Consider the following 16,824-nt stretch of genomic DNA (forward strand, 5'->3'; position numbering starts at 1 on the left):
TTTTAAACATGTTTATATTATTTATAGGGCTATAAAACAAAAAACTAAAAAAAATATTTCTTCTTCTCTCAATTAACAGGTGGGTCGGCGCCCTAGCGCCCCTAGTGGTAGAGCCGCCACTGCTGACATTGTATATTGCTATTGCACTTTACTGTTACATTTGCACTCTGATTAGATGCCAACTTATTTTCGTTCGTATTGTACTTATGCTGTACAAAGACAATATATTTTTTTTATCCATTTACCTAATTCCGATCCATCGCTTCTACTGTAGAAATTGAGACCATCAGTTTGAGGTCATTGGACAAAATTGGTTAAGAATAAGATATAATACATGTTTCTCCACAGTGATCTAACATGCTGCTTCACTCAGTCATCAAGGCTTCAGATGCTAGAGGCCATATTATTATTTGATACCAGTTTGCATAGTCCAATTTATACAATCGATGACAATAACATTTAATTGAAAGCTATGGAATTGTACATGTCAGCCTGTACAGGATCTCTTCTTGATTTAACAGGAAATTGTGACCATTGTGGTGTTTGGAGTGGAGTACATTGTGAGGATCTGGGCTGCAGGATGTTGCTGTCGATACAGAGGATGGCAAGGCAGGCTGAAGTTCGCCAGAAAACCCTTCTGTGTCATAGGTGAGGAAGAGACTGACATGTCCACATAGTAGGTTGTCCCATCCGGCCTACCACCTGTCTCTGTCTCCTCGTCTCCTGTTTTCTCTCATCCCCTCTCTCTTATATCTCTAGAAAAGTAACTACAGCACACTTCCTGAGCTGTCCTATTTGTCATTGAAGATTGTAGGGCAGTGAGCCAGTTCTCCTTTCCTTCCTGGATCAAACCTTGGATGAGTGTTGAAGTAATTACTGTTTGTAGTATTATGCACTGTACGCTGGTAGCAGCATGACATACAGTATGAGGGAATACAGGGAGGTGTAGTTCTGCTAAATAGGATACGGTAAGTGGTATAATGAGCAAGGCCTGATGTGACACATGTAAAGAGAGTCGGTATAGAGTAATGTTACTCAAGTTAAAGAAGCAATAGGTGGCCATTGATTTTGGGCAGAACATCGAAATATTTAGAAATCCTTAAAACCAAATTCGACAACACCCTTCCCAATCAGAACGCATCAGGATGCCTCCAAAACCACGTGCCGCCAGCTAGGTAGCTAACAGGCAGCTATGTGTTACTGTAGCAGCAGGCCTTTGTGTACGCGTTACAACTGTTATGCGCATAACAAGCGCATGTGTCACTACTAGAGGGTTTCATAGACAGCTCACTCGTTCCAATCATTTGGCTTGGATGTTGTTTTAGCTCCTGCCCCTTACCGGAACAACAGAGTGTCAAACCTGTCAAATGTCTTATTTTTTATTTTTTATTTTTGTCTTACTATCGATTACTGTCAAAATAATAATAACAAGTAATGCAAAATATTGCCAAGAATTGACGGCCGCCTATTGATCCTTTAAGAGTATTCAACCCCAAGATACAAACTGTAAGGGGTAAATTATTCCAACTTGAAAATGGCTGTGTATCATATTCTGATTATAACAACTATAACGCCCTAACATGGTCATAATCTGTTTGTGATGCTCAGGGTCCATCATATATTACTGATGACCTGCGTAATAATCATCAATGTAATCCACTGGAATATTCAATGTAATCCACTGGAATTCTCAATGTAAATCCACTGGAATACTCAATGTAAATCCACTGGAATACTCAATGAAAATCCACTGGAATACTCAATGTAATCCACTGGAATACTCAAAGTCTGATCTGATTACTTTCAGGTGCTTTACTTTACTTTGTCTTCAGAATCTAGAGTACTGTTGTTGTAATAATCTATAGCCATTATCAACCAACATACCATAAGTGTGCAGATCATTATGGGTGTTTTCACATATAATAGTCATTATGAAGTCAGAAGTTTCATGTTGCCCAACACCAAGCCAACCTTTTGGTTAGATGTGTTGGGGCAGGAGTTGAACCACCATCAGGCATCAGAGCAACACTGCAGGCAAAATGGAGCGTTGCAGTGATTTATATCAGATTGTATCATGTTTTCTTGATGCTCCACTCAGCAGAGATAATGAGGAAATGATTTATGAATGTTTGTTCAGAATGTGTGCAGTTAGAATGAATCGATGGCGACGTACGTGATGCTGCTGTCTTCAAGGCCAGGCAAATAAATAGTGGTGGAGAGACTCAATCCCCAAAGAGTCGACTCCTGGATTCCATAAAATAGTGCAGTAGAATAACCATTTGTGTGTTGCATGACTTACTGACTGACAGGACGATTTCCTCACCTTTGAGTCGGACTTGATTGAAGTTGCCTTCACACCAGAGAGATGGTCCGCACCGCAGATTCATATGACGTGTTCACAAAAACGTAATAAAGTCTGCACCAAATGATGCAGGTGTGAAGTTCACCTTAGTGTCTATAATCTCACAATCAAATTACCTTTTGCCATTTGAATTTTTTTCCCTGTGTAATCCATTAAGTAATCACCATATTTTCTATCTGTAATGTGATTACCATGCTTTCTATTGTATCTGTAATGGATTACAGTTACCCTTTTCCTTTTAATCTCCTTTTACCCTTTTACTGTAATCCCATCCGTTGCTCCCCAACCCTGATGCCTCTGTGAGCACCATGTGTTCCTCTCCTCCAGACATCATGGTGCTGATAGCCTCGGTGTCGGTTTTGGCGGCCGGCTCCCAGGGCAACGTATTTGCCACCTCGGCCATCAGGAGTCTGAGATTCCTCCAGATCCTACGCATGCTGCGGATGGATCGGCGAGGAGGCACCTGGAAGCTGCTGGGATCGGTAGTCTACGCCCACAGCAAGGTGACCGTGTTTCCTGCGACCATGTGTGTGAGAGAGAGAGAGAGAGAGAGAGAGAGAGAGAGAGAGAGAGAGAGAGAGAGAGAGAGAGAGAGAGAGAGAGAGAGAGAGAGAGAGAGAGAGAGAGAGAGAGAGAGAGAGAGAGAGAGAGAGAGAGAGAGAGAGAGAGAGAATAGTACACATGAAACTCAGATTTCTGAGAAATAATATAGTACCTGCCATATTTAAGGCCAATTAAACCACATGAGTCTCACCAAAGTCTCACCAGCCCTTCAATTGCTTTCAATCCCACATGATGGACGCTGATCCTCATTGCATTTGTCTGTCGCCCCTAGGAGCTGATCACCGCGTGGTACATTGGTTTCCTCTGTCTCATCCTGGCGTCTTTCCTGGTCTACTCCGTGGAGAAGGATTCCAACAATGAGTTTGAGACGTATGCCGATGCCCTTTGGTGGGGACTGGTGAGACACGCCAGTTGTTTTAACGGAAAGGACTACATGACTCTTGAGTGTACTGTGGATATACAGTGTCAGCGATCTCCCATTTAGTGCGAAGCTTTTACCATGATGCAAATGTACAGAGTTAGCAAACCTGTCTTCCTGCGATGGTAAACACTACGGAACAAAGTCATGCATGGAGTCACAGAGGTTAGACATACGTTGTGACGACAAGGCATCGCTTAGCTCAGTGGTTCTCATAAATGGCCGCTTTTCTGGGTGCATGTTAAGGGAACAGAATTCCATAACTGTCTATACTGTCGTTAATTAAGAAGATAACAGTGGACACAGTGAAACACAATATATATATATATATATCTTACTGTATATAGTCTCTCATTGGGGCAAAATTCTTGTGAATGAAATTATGAAATTAAACTCTTTCTGGCGACCCTCTGAAGCCCCTTCAAGGATCCCTGGGGGTCTCCGGACCCAACTTTGAGAACCATTGGTTTAGCCAACCAGTACAGAACATCAACATACTGTCAGGATCTGAAGGATCTGAACTTTCTGGACAGTCCTCTGGCGCCCCCGGGTGGTCTGTTCGCGGTGCTACAGGCCGCCGCCTTTTGTATGGACTTTTGTGTACACATATTGTCAAGTCTGTTGTCTGTCTTGCTCCCTGTGTATCTCCCATTAGTCCAGATGTTCTAGTCTCCCTTGTATTCCCAGTGTTGTTCTGTTACAATGTTTATTCCTGCCTGTTAGTTCAGTGTCTAGTCTCCTTCCCTTGTATTCATGTGTCCCAGCTGTTCCTTGTTGTCTAATTAGTACCTGTATATATTCTCCCCGCCCCTGTCTTCCAGTGTCGCATCATTGTTTGTTGTTTTCCCGTCAGTACCCTTCCGTACTGTGTGTATCTCCGTATCTCCTGTGTCAGTACCTTCCCGTATTTGTAGTCCATGTTTTCCAGCATTTCTGAGGTTTTGTTTTCCCCTGTAACGTGTGCCTTTTGACTATGCTCAAGTAAAGCTATTATTATTATCGGAACGTCGACTCGTTGCCTCGTCTCTCTTACTCCACATTGTCCCGCGATTGAATTCTACACTCCTCTCCTAAACTCGGATCCTCACAGTATGACGCGACCTAACCAAGATTCAGCGGACAACGGGAGAGACCAAGCGAGCGACTTGCTGCTGACCATGCAGCACTTCTTCGAAGGAGGTTTCCTCGCTTCATCCTCGTTCGAAAGGATGCGGCTGCACGCGCTGCTCACCTGCGCAAGAGGGACAGCTAGCATGGGCCCTGCAGCTAGCATTTCCCAGGTAGCCAACCCAGTCTCTACTGCCAGTTTAGCCCCTGTTAGTCTTCCGGAGCCCCTGTTCCTCTTCCGGCTCCCGGGGAGACCCCGATGTCTGGTCCGGGTCGTGCCCCTGCTCCTGTCCCCGGGGAGTCTCCTGCCTCCGGCTCGTCGTCTGGTCCCGGCTCGTCGTCTGGTCCCGGCTCCTCGTCTGGTCCAGCCCTGCGCCGTGGTCTACGCCGTGGTCTGCACCGAGGTCGATCTGCACCTGGAGAGTCGTCTGGTCCAGCCCTGCGCCGTGGTCTACGCCGTGGTCGACGCCGTGGTCAACGCCGAGGTCTGCACCGAGGTCGATCTGCACATGGAGAGTCGTCTGGTCCAGCCCTGCGCCGTGGTCTACGCCGTGGTCGACGCCGTGGTCAACGCCGAGGTCTGCACCGAGGTCGATCTGCACCTGGATAGTCGTCTGGTCCAGCCCTGCACCGAGGTCGATCTGCACCTGGATAGTCGTCTGGTCCAGCCCTGCGCCGTGGTCGACGCCGTGGTCAACGCCGAGGTCTGCACCGAGGTCTACACCGTGGTCGACACCGTGGTCAACGCCGAGGTCTGCGCCGAGGTCTACGCCAGGAGGGTCCCCCATCCGGGGTCCTGCGCCCGGTCCCAAGACCTCCACCTGCAGTGGCTCCCGTCCGGGGTCCTGCTCTGGGGTCGTCGTCTCCGCCCTTCATCTCCGGGTCCCCTGGTTCGGTCCCGGGGTCTGCTGCTGGGGGGGTCCCCGTCCGGGGTCCTGTTCTGGAGTTGTCACCCTCACCCCTTTGTTCCGGGCCTCCTCACCGGGCCCCTGTCCCAGTGCCCGGCCTCCGCCGTTGGGCTCCTGTCCCCGTCTCCAGCCCCCCTCTCCGGGCCTCTGTCCCTGTCTCCAGCCCCCCTCTCCGGGCCTCTGTCCCTGTCTCCAGCCCCCCTCACCGGGCCCCTATCCCCGTCTCCAGCCCCCCTCGCCGGGTCCCTGTCCCCGTCTCCAGCCCCCCTCATCGGGTCCCTGTCCCCGTCTCCAGCCCCCCTCTCCGGGCCTCTGTCCCTGTCTCCGGCCCCCCTCTCCGGGCCTCTGTCCCTGTCTCTAGCCCGCCTCTCCGGGCCTCTGTCTCTGTCCCCCTCTCCGGGGCCCCTGGTTCCGTGCCCTGTGCGCCCTTCTCCGGGCTCCCCTCTGGTCCCGTTTCCCGGTCCCCCTGCTGCTGGGCCCCTCCTGTTTTTTTCCCCCCGCCCCCCGGCTCCTGTTTCCCGTGTCCTCGTCCCCAGTTTTTTCCGGGGTTTCGGCCCTTCGCCCTGCCTGTTCCGGGTCGGTATCGGTGGTCGTCTGGGAGCCTCCCCTTCGGGGGGGGGGGGGGGGGTCCTGTCAGGATCTGAACTTTCTGGACAGTCCTCTGGCGCCCCCGGGTGGTCTGTTCGCGGTGCTACAGGCCGCCGCCTTTCGTATGGACTTTTGTGTACACATATTGTCAAGTCTGTTGTCTGTCTTGCTCCCTGTGTATTTCCCATTAGTCCAGATGTTCTAGTCTCCCTTGTATTCTCAGTGTTGTTCTGTTACAATGTTTATTCCTGCCTGTTAGTTTAATGTCTAGTCTCCTTCCCTTGTATTCATGTGTCCTGCCTGTCAGCCCCCTCAATTCCACTATAGACGTTGCCGTTTCTTGCCTGTACACGCTATTATTCCGAAATCAAATCTATATCATAGGTATTATGTTCCATCATGAATGCATGAAAGGGGGGGGGGGTCGTTTCTGATTATTTGATTGTCAGTAACGGCATTCGTATTGAACACCAAAAAAACGCTTATCAGCCCGATCGGTATAAAAGCATTGCAGGATCAAGCAAAAAATTACGTCAGATCGTCCTTACCTGTGATCGGGAGTATTCCAAAAATAATATTCCAATTGTTTGATCGCCATCTGGTACATCCAATGTCCATTTGGTCCACGGCATAATCCACCACCAACATATGGATCGGGGATATTTGACGCGCTTCAATGGAACCGGGAGAACCGCTCGCCTCGCCCGACAAGGAAAAATTTAACCGGAGACATTTGGCCGTTCCACAGGCCAAGATACAAGGTTACAAAGGGTGCTTGATACCGCCGTCTAGCTGGATGCGGCCGGTATTGCACTTTGGCGACCTCAGACCCATTCCCTATGGTAACACCAAGGTCCCTGGATGAATAATGAATAAAAACATAGAATAAAAAGAAAAACTATCAAATAACGAGTATACTCGTTGTTGGCGTTCAACGATGGGCGCCCAATAACGAGTAAACTCGTTGTTGGCGGGGAATGAGTTTGAACCACTGGTCTAAAGAGTGCAGTTACTTGGCATTACCAATTCATTAATTAATTTCTATGCCAATCCTTTGTCATTCTGATGACGTTTCACTGATACTTTCACTGAGTGCTCATATCATCAAAAACGTGAAAGATCCGATGTCTCCCTACGGATGTATTCCCATGGAAAGACCTGTAAGGAGATATGCTGTCCTATTGCTTGCTTTGCAGAACCAGTCTATAATCTATGGCTCTGGTACAACTGCTGTTTCCCCCACTCTTTATGACATCACAAGATATTTATAACCCTGTGAGCTGTTGTTTTCACATTTCACACCAGTAACGTACAGATGTTGTCCTTCCACTAGATCACTTTAACTACCATTGGATACGGTGACAAGGTTCCAAAGACGTGGAATGGACGGCTGCTAGCTGCCTCATTCAGCATGATCGGAGTGGCCTTCTTTGCACTACCTGCTGTAAGTGTCGCGGCTCGTCACAAGGAACCACTGTTCCTTTTGGCAGCTATTTCACTTATTCCATCCAATTGAGTATTTATCATCATTTTAGACAATAAAAGCTCATGTTAGTCTTGTTATTATCATGTTCATTTCAGTCATAAAGGAGTCAGACACTATGCTGTGTGCTTCCATCTCTATTATCAGTGTAACTGAGGGGTACAATTCCCTGACTGTATTAAAGATTGTGATATATTAAACCACTACTAGTTATGTACTTTAATTACTGGCCATACAGTACATGAATATATATGGTGAACACCCACACAAGAATACGGCATTGACACATAAAGTACTATTTGGAGGGTATTTATTATTATTAAGCAACGTTAGGTTACAGATTGAGAATTAGGCTCGCGCTTGTATGGCGAAGAACATGCGTAAAGTCAGTCAAGAGCGTAAGTCAATGATAATAGTATGAATACTAGGATGGGTCTAAACTGACGCCACCTGTGGTATAGCAATTACATAGGGCACACTAGTACCAGCTGGAGACACTGGGGGGTTCCCTCCGGGTGTAAGGCCGGCAGGGGTAGAGGAATGTTCGGGTACAAAGTCTGGGTCAACGAGGAATAACGAGGCTCCAGATACAGGAGCCAGTGCATGTACTCCCTTGATCAGCAGACAAAGCAACAGCTATAATCCAGTATGCTCGACAGCATGGAAGACAGCTAGCCAGCCTCTTCCTAGAGGCGGGCTCGAGTGATGATCCTCACAGGGGGTAGATCCCAAACGACAGTGGGATCGCCGGTCTCTGCTCCAGCGGTCACGGTCCCAAAGCAATATAATCCAACCAGAAATGGTTCTGCAGTCGCCGGTGTAGGTTCTCCGGTGTACATATCCAACGGTTCTCGTCTAGGACTCCTCGGGTGGGGGCACGAGTTTAGGCCGCCCAGCCTGGATAAGTGCACTAGCTATATACACGACGAACCGGTGGTAATGCTGGTCACTGAAGAACTGTAGCCGCACGATACACTATAAATGATAGACTATTACTTCACATTAGATTAAGTCGAACTCAACGTTACTGCGTTAAACTCTGACACTTTAGCAATCTATTCGCACGCGGTTCTCAATGCTCTATTTAGAGGCAAAGTTGCTCACTTCACTTCACGTTGTCTCGTGGTGAAGGCATCAAGGTTTGAACTGAACAAGACTAAGTGCTGCTGTATACACCTGCGCCGTATTCATACGTAAGGTGAATTATCTAGTGCCAACCTCAGTTCTGTCTCGTATTACTGCGCAGACTCTGGACATGTTGAGACATGCCCGGAGTTGCCTTTGAACTTGCCGTTGGGGGCTTGGTCGTTGGCGCCTAGGGGTCGCTGTCCAATAGGAGAGCGAATATTACTCTGGTTTGTGCACAGGTAAAGGGATATTCCGTGTATATATACAAATAATATACAAGGTATATCAAACGATATACAAATATTATACAAGGGATATCAAACGATAAATATATATATTCGGTTTAATCTGACCCTTTGTAACAATCAGTATACAACAAATAGATTACACATTTAATACACTCATGTATTTCTTCTGAATGGCACTTTTAACTATTATCTCAAAGGAGACGAGAGTCTTCAGGAAAGACGGAGACACCACTAGTATCAATCTGTCCCCTGTGGTTTGTGTTCCTTTTAGTATGGATGTCATTTCCCCCTCCAGTTTTAGTGCAGGTTGCACCATAAAAACTGTTGTTTTATGGATGAACTACTTGCTACGGTATGATTCATGCTAATGATAAATGTGCAAATTCTATTCTCTTCCCTTGCCTTCAGGGGCCCTGAGCGAGAACCCTCTTGCCACCTCATGGTTTTATCCAAGTGTTTGGTTTTAACACAGCGTCTACAAGGATGTGATACCTATTCAATGTTGTCTTCCCAATTTACACTATTCTCTTTACACTTGGGGGCCCTAGGTAGGACATTGGCAAAAGTCGAAAGTTTCGGTGATCGGTGAAACTTTATTATTATCACACCTATGGGTGGTTGTTAGGCCCGAGGCGCAGCCGAGTGTCATTAGACCCCCATAGGCATGATCTAATTTCTATAACACATGACTTCAAGTGGTGTAATACTTTTATACAATGGCCGAATTCATCCAACTGTATTGCTATACAATAAACACACAGTAATTGAAGCATAATGGAGATTTATTCACAAAACCATATGCAGAAAAAGTAGGTAAAAAAATAAATAAAAATTTGCCTCCGTGTCTAGAAGCAGCTGGGAGGTGCGGTGCTTCAAAGCATGCCATCTAACTAAACCAATTACATAATCCAACATTGTGTAAACAACTAACATATTCCAGTTAACACTTTGAGCGCCACGCCTGGTTTTCCTTTTTACCGGCTGAATGCCACCATCGGCGCCAATGTTAACGTTAATATCGCCTAATCTATGTTTTAAATTATGGCTATGTGTCTAATCTGCCCATCGCATTATCAAATACTATTTTCCAGTCAGTGCTGTCAAGGCAGATTGTTTTTTTATCGCGTCGTTTCCGTTTCAGAGCATTTAGAAAAGCACCCGTTTTCAGATAAAAAAACAGCTCATTCTGGAACATTCTATGAAAATCGTCTTTTACTGGAATATTCCACAACGTTGATATTCGTCGGCCTTTTTATGAATCGTTTTCAAATAAACGCTAGATGATCAATATTATACGTGCACGCAAGCACATTACGGCCGCGCACGGATAATCGCTCCGTTGATTTCCTCTCTGACTTTTTCAGTGAAACCGAAAGAAGACATTTCACAAAACAGCTTATAACTTCATCAAACTTACTCTGATTATCCTAACACTGATAACATAGAGTCCTTACCTGACATCAGATGGTATCCAACTGGTATATTCCAATTCCTGATCACCATTCGAAAAAATCGATACGTGTATGGATCAGGGGCGTTTTTAGGGTTAGAAAACATTGGGGGCTTCAGCCCGGGTTTTTTTTTTTTTTTTACACAGAAATACGCAATTTTAGAGTAATAAGAGATGAATACTGAATAACTAGAATCATTAGAGGTTCTCAAAGTGAGGTCCAGGTCCATGAGAGGGATCTGGGCAGTCCCCATAGAAAATTCAAAGTTAACAGGACCAAATCATCAGTTTCTTATTTATTTAGCCAGATAAAACATTGATCTGGTCCAAGAAGCCCCAACAGGAGTACAAATATACATATATACACATATATATATATATATATATATATATATATATATATATATATATATATATATACATATATATACATATATATATAATATATATACATATACTGTACATACATACACATATACACCAATAACAAAATAAAAACACAGTTAAGAATCATACACATAAGCAAATAAACAAACAAACAAACAAACAAACATATGCACAGCCTATGTACAAAATGAATAAACAGTTCATCTCTAGTCTTTACAGTTTTCTTCAATTGCATAAACACTCAAATCAAAAGTATTACACAATTATCAAAACCTTACACTAAAGGAGCAAAATATAGGCCCAGATTTGCACCCCTACAATGTCAGCCTCACTTTTTGCAAAACAATACACACAGTGATTTGCAAAACACTAAACACACTTGCATTACATTAGACACCGAATGTCAAATTACCACACATATGAGCCAATTGGTTAAACACAGCCATCAGATGCACAAACACACCATTGCTTAATTGTAGATACACCAATCAGGTTTAAGCACTATAAAAATGCAGCAGGTGAGTTCACCTGTCTTCAACCAAAATGGAAGGAGAGTGAAGTATTGTACACAGAGAACGTGGAAATATACAATACATTCACCAAACACTACACAAGACAACCAATGATGCAGACTGATGAAAATATACATTTTCTCCCATTTTCCCAAATCAGTCAACATGTCAACATGGAGAATCACAACAAAAAATTATCTTGCCAGATCCAGCTAGGCAAAGAGATAATGTCTAGTATTTTCTGTTTACATTTTTTCAAAAAAAGATTTGTTTTACTGTAATTTTAACCTGTACTGGATACAGTATTTTATGTTTGTCTGATATTTGCTGAGCTTACAGTGTTATGCACATAGTAGCATGAAAACTGGGACATGTATTGTTGTGATTCTCCATGTTGAAATGTTGACTGATTTGGTTATGGTTATATATATAATTTTTTTCATCAGTCTGCATCATTGATTTGGGTAGATAAATAAATTATATTTTCATCAGTCTACAGCATTGGTCTTGTGTAGTGTTTGGTGAATTTATTGTATATTTGCACATTCTCTGCGTACTTCACTTACAGTACTCTAATCACTGAGAAGTAGAATTGCTAAATGTGTTTTAGGTTAAGCACAGCAGTGTGTGTAACTGGTTCAAACAGAATTAAGTCATATGAAACGTGTGTTTCATATGGTAACAAAATGTAGTTTTTATAAATTAGTGTATGGTTTTGACAAGTGTTTAATTTAGCAAAGGATCTGAGGTGTTCTGATAATTGTGTGTGTGGTTGTGCTAATTGTGTGTTTTGAAACACCGGGCCCCGTTTTCAAAATCATGCTTAGGCAATCGAAAAAAAACTGTATTGTGTGTTTCATTATATACATATGTTTCAGTCTTCTCATAAAAAAAATATTAGATTTTTGGGTCTTTTCCTGCCTTTGGTCCGCTTTGCATTCACATCTCAAATGAACCGCAGCAGGGTTCACTTGCAAGAGTGAATGAGCTTTCACACCACCCCAAACCAACCGGACTATCCGAGGTTCGATTAAAGCTTATTATAGGACACTGGACATGGGTATGGATGGCTCCAGGTGCTGCTGCGTTAAAGTGCACATCTTCAATATCTGTACTATTTAAAAGCACAGTGCAGGACACACTCAAAGGTTATCGCACCTCAGAGATGGCAGTGGACATGTATGACAGGACAAAGGCCATATGTAATGGCCTTTGGATTGAGGAACATACTACCAGCCAAAGGAGGAAGCAGAAAAGGATGGACGAGTATGTAGTTGAGTCATCTTGTGGCACAAGCTCAGACCTCAGCTCAGGAGATCAGCTGAGACAGAGACTGTTCTATCCAGTCGTCGACAGAATGCTGCAAGAGCTTGAGAGCAGGTTCTCATGAGTTGGATAACAACTTATGAGAGGCATACAGGCATGTTATCCAGCCTCAGACCAGTTTCTCTCAGTGGAATTGCTGCAACCCCTCGCCACACATTACAATATCCAACTATTGCCAGAGGAGATCACAGTTGCAAAGTGTTTCCTGGTCAGGACAGGCAGAGATGCAGTCCCTACTATCCAAAGTGTCTTTTCCCTCCTGGATGATAATAATAATAATAATAATAATAATAATAATAATAATAATAATAATAATAATAATAATAATAATAATAATAATAATAATAATAATAATAATAATAATAATAATAATAATGCATTTGATTTATAAGGCGCCTTTCAGGACACTAAAAAAAAGTCCACAAATCGGTGAATGAAAAAATTATAGGATCAAATGAAAACTACTTACTAAAAATGTTTAAAAGTACTAAAAACCAACAAAAAATACCCAACACTAACAAACATTCAGCACAGACAATGGGGATGCTGACATCTAAAAAAAAAAAAATTAAACAATTTTTTTTTTTTTTTTTTTTTTTTTTTTGATCCGGGGCTAGGAGAAAAACATCCGGGGCTAAAGCCCCGGAAGCCCAGGGCTAACGACGCCACTGGTATGGATCCAACGCGATACAGTAGTACTCCATGATCCGCGGGGCTCTGAGGTTCCAGAATGAACTGTGGTAACCCCGGCTGGATCAGTGAACTGGAAAATGTGGAGTACCATTCCAAAATCACTTATGTCATCTGGGAGACGACAGTGGGCGCTTTTTTCCACAATGATCGCCGGCGCCGCTCGGCTATACTCGGGTAGGCTCGGGTGATGCAATAATATTTCAGATCGCTAAAAAAAAAAAAATAAAAAATTAAGAGAAATCTCGTGAGTGGCTTTCAACCACCTATAAATAAACCCGAGAAATCTTGTGAGTGGCAGGCAAAGTGTTAACGGTATCTTTTTAAAAGTATTCGTTACGAATATATCCATACTTCCATTGTGTCCGGGACATCCAGTGAAATCGCTTCGTGCGACAGTGTCCTTTTGCAGAGGCAAGTTGCTACAAAGCATGCCATCTAACAGTGAAGTTACCGGTTGTTATTTGATTGATTGATTGATTGATTGATTGATTGATTGATTGAAAATTGTATTACCAGATTGCAGAATGGGTACAATACAGTACAGCTCAATACACACAATTGTTAACACTTTGAGCGCCAGCCGTGTTTTCCTTTTTACCGGCTGGAATGCCACCACCCACGGCCAATGTTAACGTTAATATTGCCTAATCTATGTTTTAAATTATGGCTATGTGTCTAATCTGCCCGTCGCTTATCAAAGAATCATTTTCCAGTCAACATTGTCAAGGCAGATTGTTTTTTTATCGCTTCATTTCCGTTTGATAGCATTTAGAAAATCACCCGTTTTCGGGGGGAAAACAACCCATGCCTATGATAATCACCTTTTACTGGAATATTCCAGAACGTTGTCATTTGTCAGCTTATTTATGAATAGTTTTCAAATAAACGCTAGATGATCGATAGTGCCGTGCGCTGATAATCGCTGCTCTTATTTCCTCATACAGTCAAAACAGCCATATCACATATCACATAAACGCTTATATATCCGTGAAAACAAGTCTGATTATCCTAACACTGATAACATAGATTCCTTACCTGAGGTCAGATGGTATCCAAATGGTTTATTCCAATTTCCGATCGCCATTCGAAAAAATCGATAATTGTATTGATCCATCGTGTGTACAGTATAACCCATATTCGCTGTGGCTCAGAGGCTCCAGAATGAACTCTGGTAGACCCCGGCTGCAGTGAGAAGTAAAATGTGGAGTCAGAAATCTGTTCTCCCATTCACTTTCATTGAGTCCATTCCAAAAGGGTGATTTACCATCTGGGAGACGATAGGGGGCGCTTTTTTCACATCTGAGCACCGGCGGTCCCTGGATCTCCAACGGTAGGCTCGCGTGATGCAATATGATTTCAGATCGCTAATAAAATTTTTTTTTTTTTTTAAACGAGAATACTCGTGACGTGGCATTCAACGGTCGGGGCGTAAACCTGAGAAAAGCTGTGAGTGGCATACAAAGTGTTAAGGGGATGCAGACCAGAGAAAGACTTTCGTCTTGTTTACATCAGGGTCCCCCATTTTCAATGCATCATAACATATATGACATTCAGATAGACAGTGCTACATCTATACAGGTTGCTACAAAGCATCTAACAGTGAAGTTAGCGGTTGTTATTTGATTGATTGATTGATTGATTGAAAATGTTATTAACAGTGAAATGACAGTGTCCTTTTGAAGGAGAGGGAGGTTCTACAACGAATGCCATCTAACAACACACTTCCCGCGATTTATATTTTGTTTCACAATGAGTCATGACCAACAAATTACATAATCCAACATTGTGTAAGCAACTAACACATTCCACGTGACTTTATCGTTTTTGAATGAGTCGTTACGACGATATCAATACATCCATTCATAAAGATTATTGTCCGCCATCTTGGTTTCATAAAAAAAAACACGAACGGCGGAGTGATTCGGGAAAAAAAATATTCGGTTGTGGGCGGGTTCTGGGATCACGTGGAGTGTGTTATGAGAAATAACAACGTCTGAAAGTGTGTCAGCCAATCAGAATCAAGAAATTTCCATGCCATTGTATAATGTGCATTCGATCACCCTGGCTTGCTCTCTTTCCACGCAGGGGATCCTGGGCTCTGGGTTTGCCCTGAAGGTGCAGGAGCAACACAGACAGAAGCATTTTGAGAAGAGACGAAGCCCTGCAGCAGGCTTCCTCCAGGTAGAGACCATCAGTCTGGGGTAAACACATCACATCCAGGTAGAGACAGGCACCATCAGTCTGGGGTAAACACATCACATCCAGGTAGAGACAGGCACCATCAGTCTGGGGTAAACACATCACATCCAGGTAGAGACAGGCACCATCAGTCTGGGGTAAACACATCACATCCAGGTAGAGACAGACACCATCAGTAAACACATCACATCCAGGTAGAGACAGGCACCATCAGTCTGGGGTAAACACATCACATCCAGGTAGAGACAGACACCATCAGTAAACACATCACATCCAGGTAGAGACAGGCACCATCAGTAAACACATCACATCCAGGTAGAGACAGACACCATCAGTAAACACATCACATCCAGGTAGAGACAGGCACCATCAGTAAACACATCACATCCAGGTAGAGACAGACACCATCAGTCTGGGGTAAACACATCACATCCAGGTAGAGACAGGCACCATCAGTCTGGGGTAAACACATCACATCCAGGTAGAGACAGACACCATCAGTCTGGGGTAAACACATCACATCCAGGTAGAGACAGACACCATCAGTAAACACATCACAATCACAATCACAATCACAATCAGAAGCTCTTTATTACCAAGCACCTGCATACTGTATGTATGAGGAACTAGTCTTGATAACATGGTGTTAGTTGTAGCATTTGGAGGTATAGCGCATTTGAAGGTACCCTATACTATCATGGCTCCATACAGATGCATTTGACTATACCATCATCAGCAATAGATTGGTATATATTTTTTCTTCTTCTTTCTTTATTAAATCCATACTGTATACATAAAGAAATCTGCAGATTGCAGCAGTATTATTAATGTGAAATGGAAATCAGCCATTTGAACGAGGTAGCACCATGACAATTGTATAAGAAAAGGAAAGATAAACATGTTGTGAAGTCCACACTAATCTGTAGAGAAAAATGTTTGGCCATATAGTTCAGCCATGTTGTGGTGCGACAAGTCAAAATAAGGAACAAGATGATGAGGTGTTAACTTATTAAAGTATAAAGATAAGACCTCTAATATTGTAAAGCTGTAATGTAATGCACCATGTCTGGGCTGCAGCAGAATGACTAGCTACATCTAAAACATATCTCCATCCAGGCTGCCTGGAGGTTTCATGCTACCAACCTCTCCCGGACAGACCTGCTGTCCACCTGGGAGTACTACGGGGAGACGGTAGCAGTTCCAATGTACAGGTAACTGTCCAGATGAGATCAGAAATAAAGAGTTTGATATCAAAGTTAGATAGCTTGTCTTTTGAAAAATGTCACACCTGCTATAATAAAATTATTACTGTAAATGGAAGTAAAGCTCGCTATTGAATATTATTGAAGTTATTGGATATTAAAATACTTTTGCTTATAAGATAGATGTGTATTTTAGAGGATGTAATTACTGTATCTGTACATCCCAAACAGTGAGCAATGAACATAAGG

General features: G+C 43.5%; 1 protein-coding gene across 1 annotated transcript in view; it reads left to right on the top strand.

Annotated features, from left to right (window-relative positions):
• The window catches only part of LOC311243487 (potassium voltage-gated channel subfamily KQT member 2-like), a gene marked incomplete at both ends in the record, with an annotated part of 72,608 nt that extends 56,020 nt beyond the window's left edge, over positions 1-16,588 (top strand). The window contains 6 exons of the mRNA XM_084332723.1: positions 522-648; positions 2,690-2,865; positions 3,198-3,323; positions 7,281-7,391; positions 15,260-15,355; positions 16,490-16,588. Of these exons, the coding sequence (XP_084188849.1) occupies positions 522-648; positions 2,690-2,865; positions 3,198-3,323; positions 7,281-7,391; positions 15,260-15,355; positions 16,490-16,588 (735 nt within the window). The remainder of the gene's footprint in view (positions 1-521; positions 649-2,689; positions 2,866-3,197; positions 3,324-7,280; positions 7,392-15,259; positions 15,356-16,489) is intronic.
• Between the last annotated feature and the right edge of the window lie 236 nt (positions 16,589-16,824).

Source organism: Notolepis coatsorum, assembly GCF_963971535.1.
Source record: "Notolepis coatsorum genome assembly, chromosome: 17".
Classification (NCBI taxonomy): Eukaryota; Metazoa; Chordata; class Actinopteri; order Aulopiformes; family Paralepididae; genus Notolepis; species Notolepis coatsorum.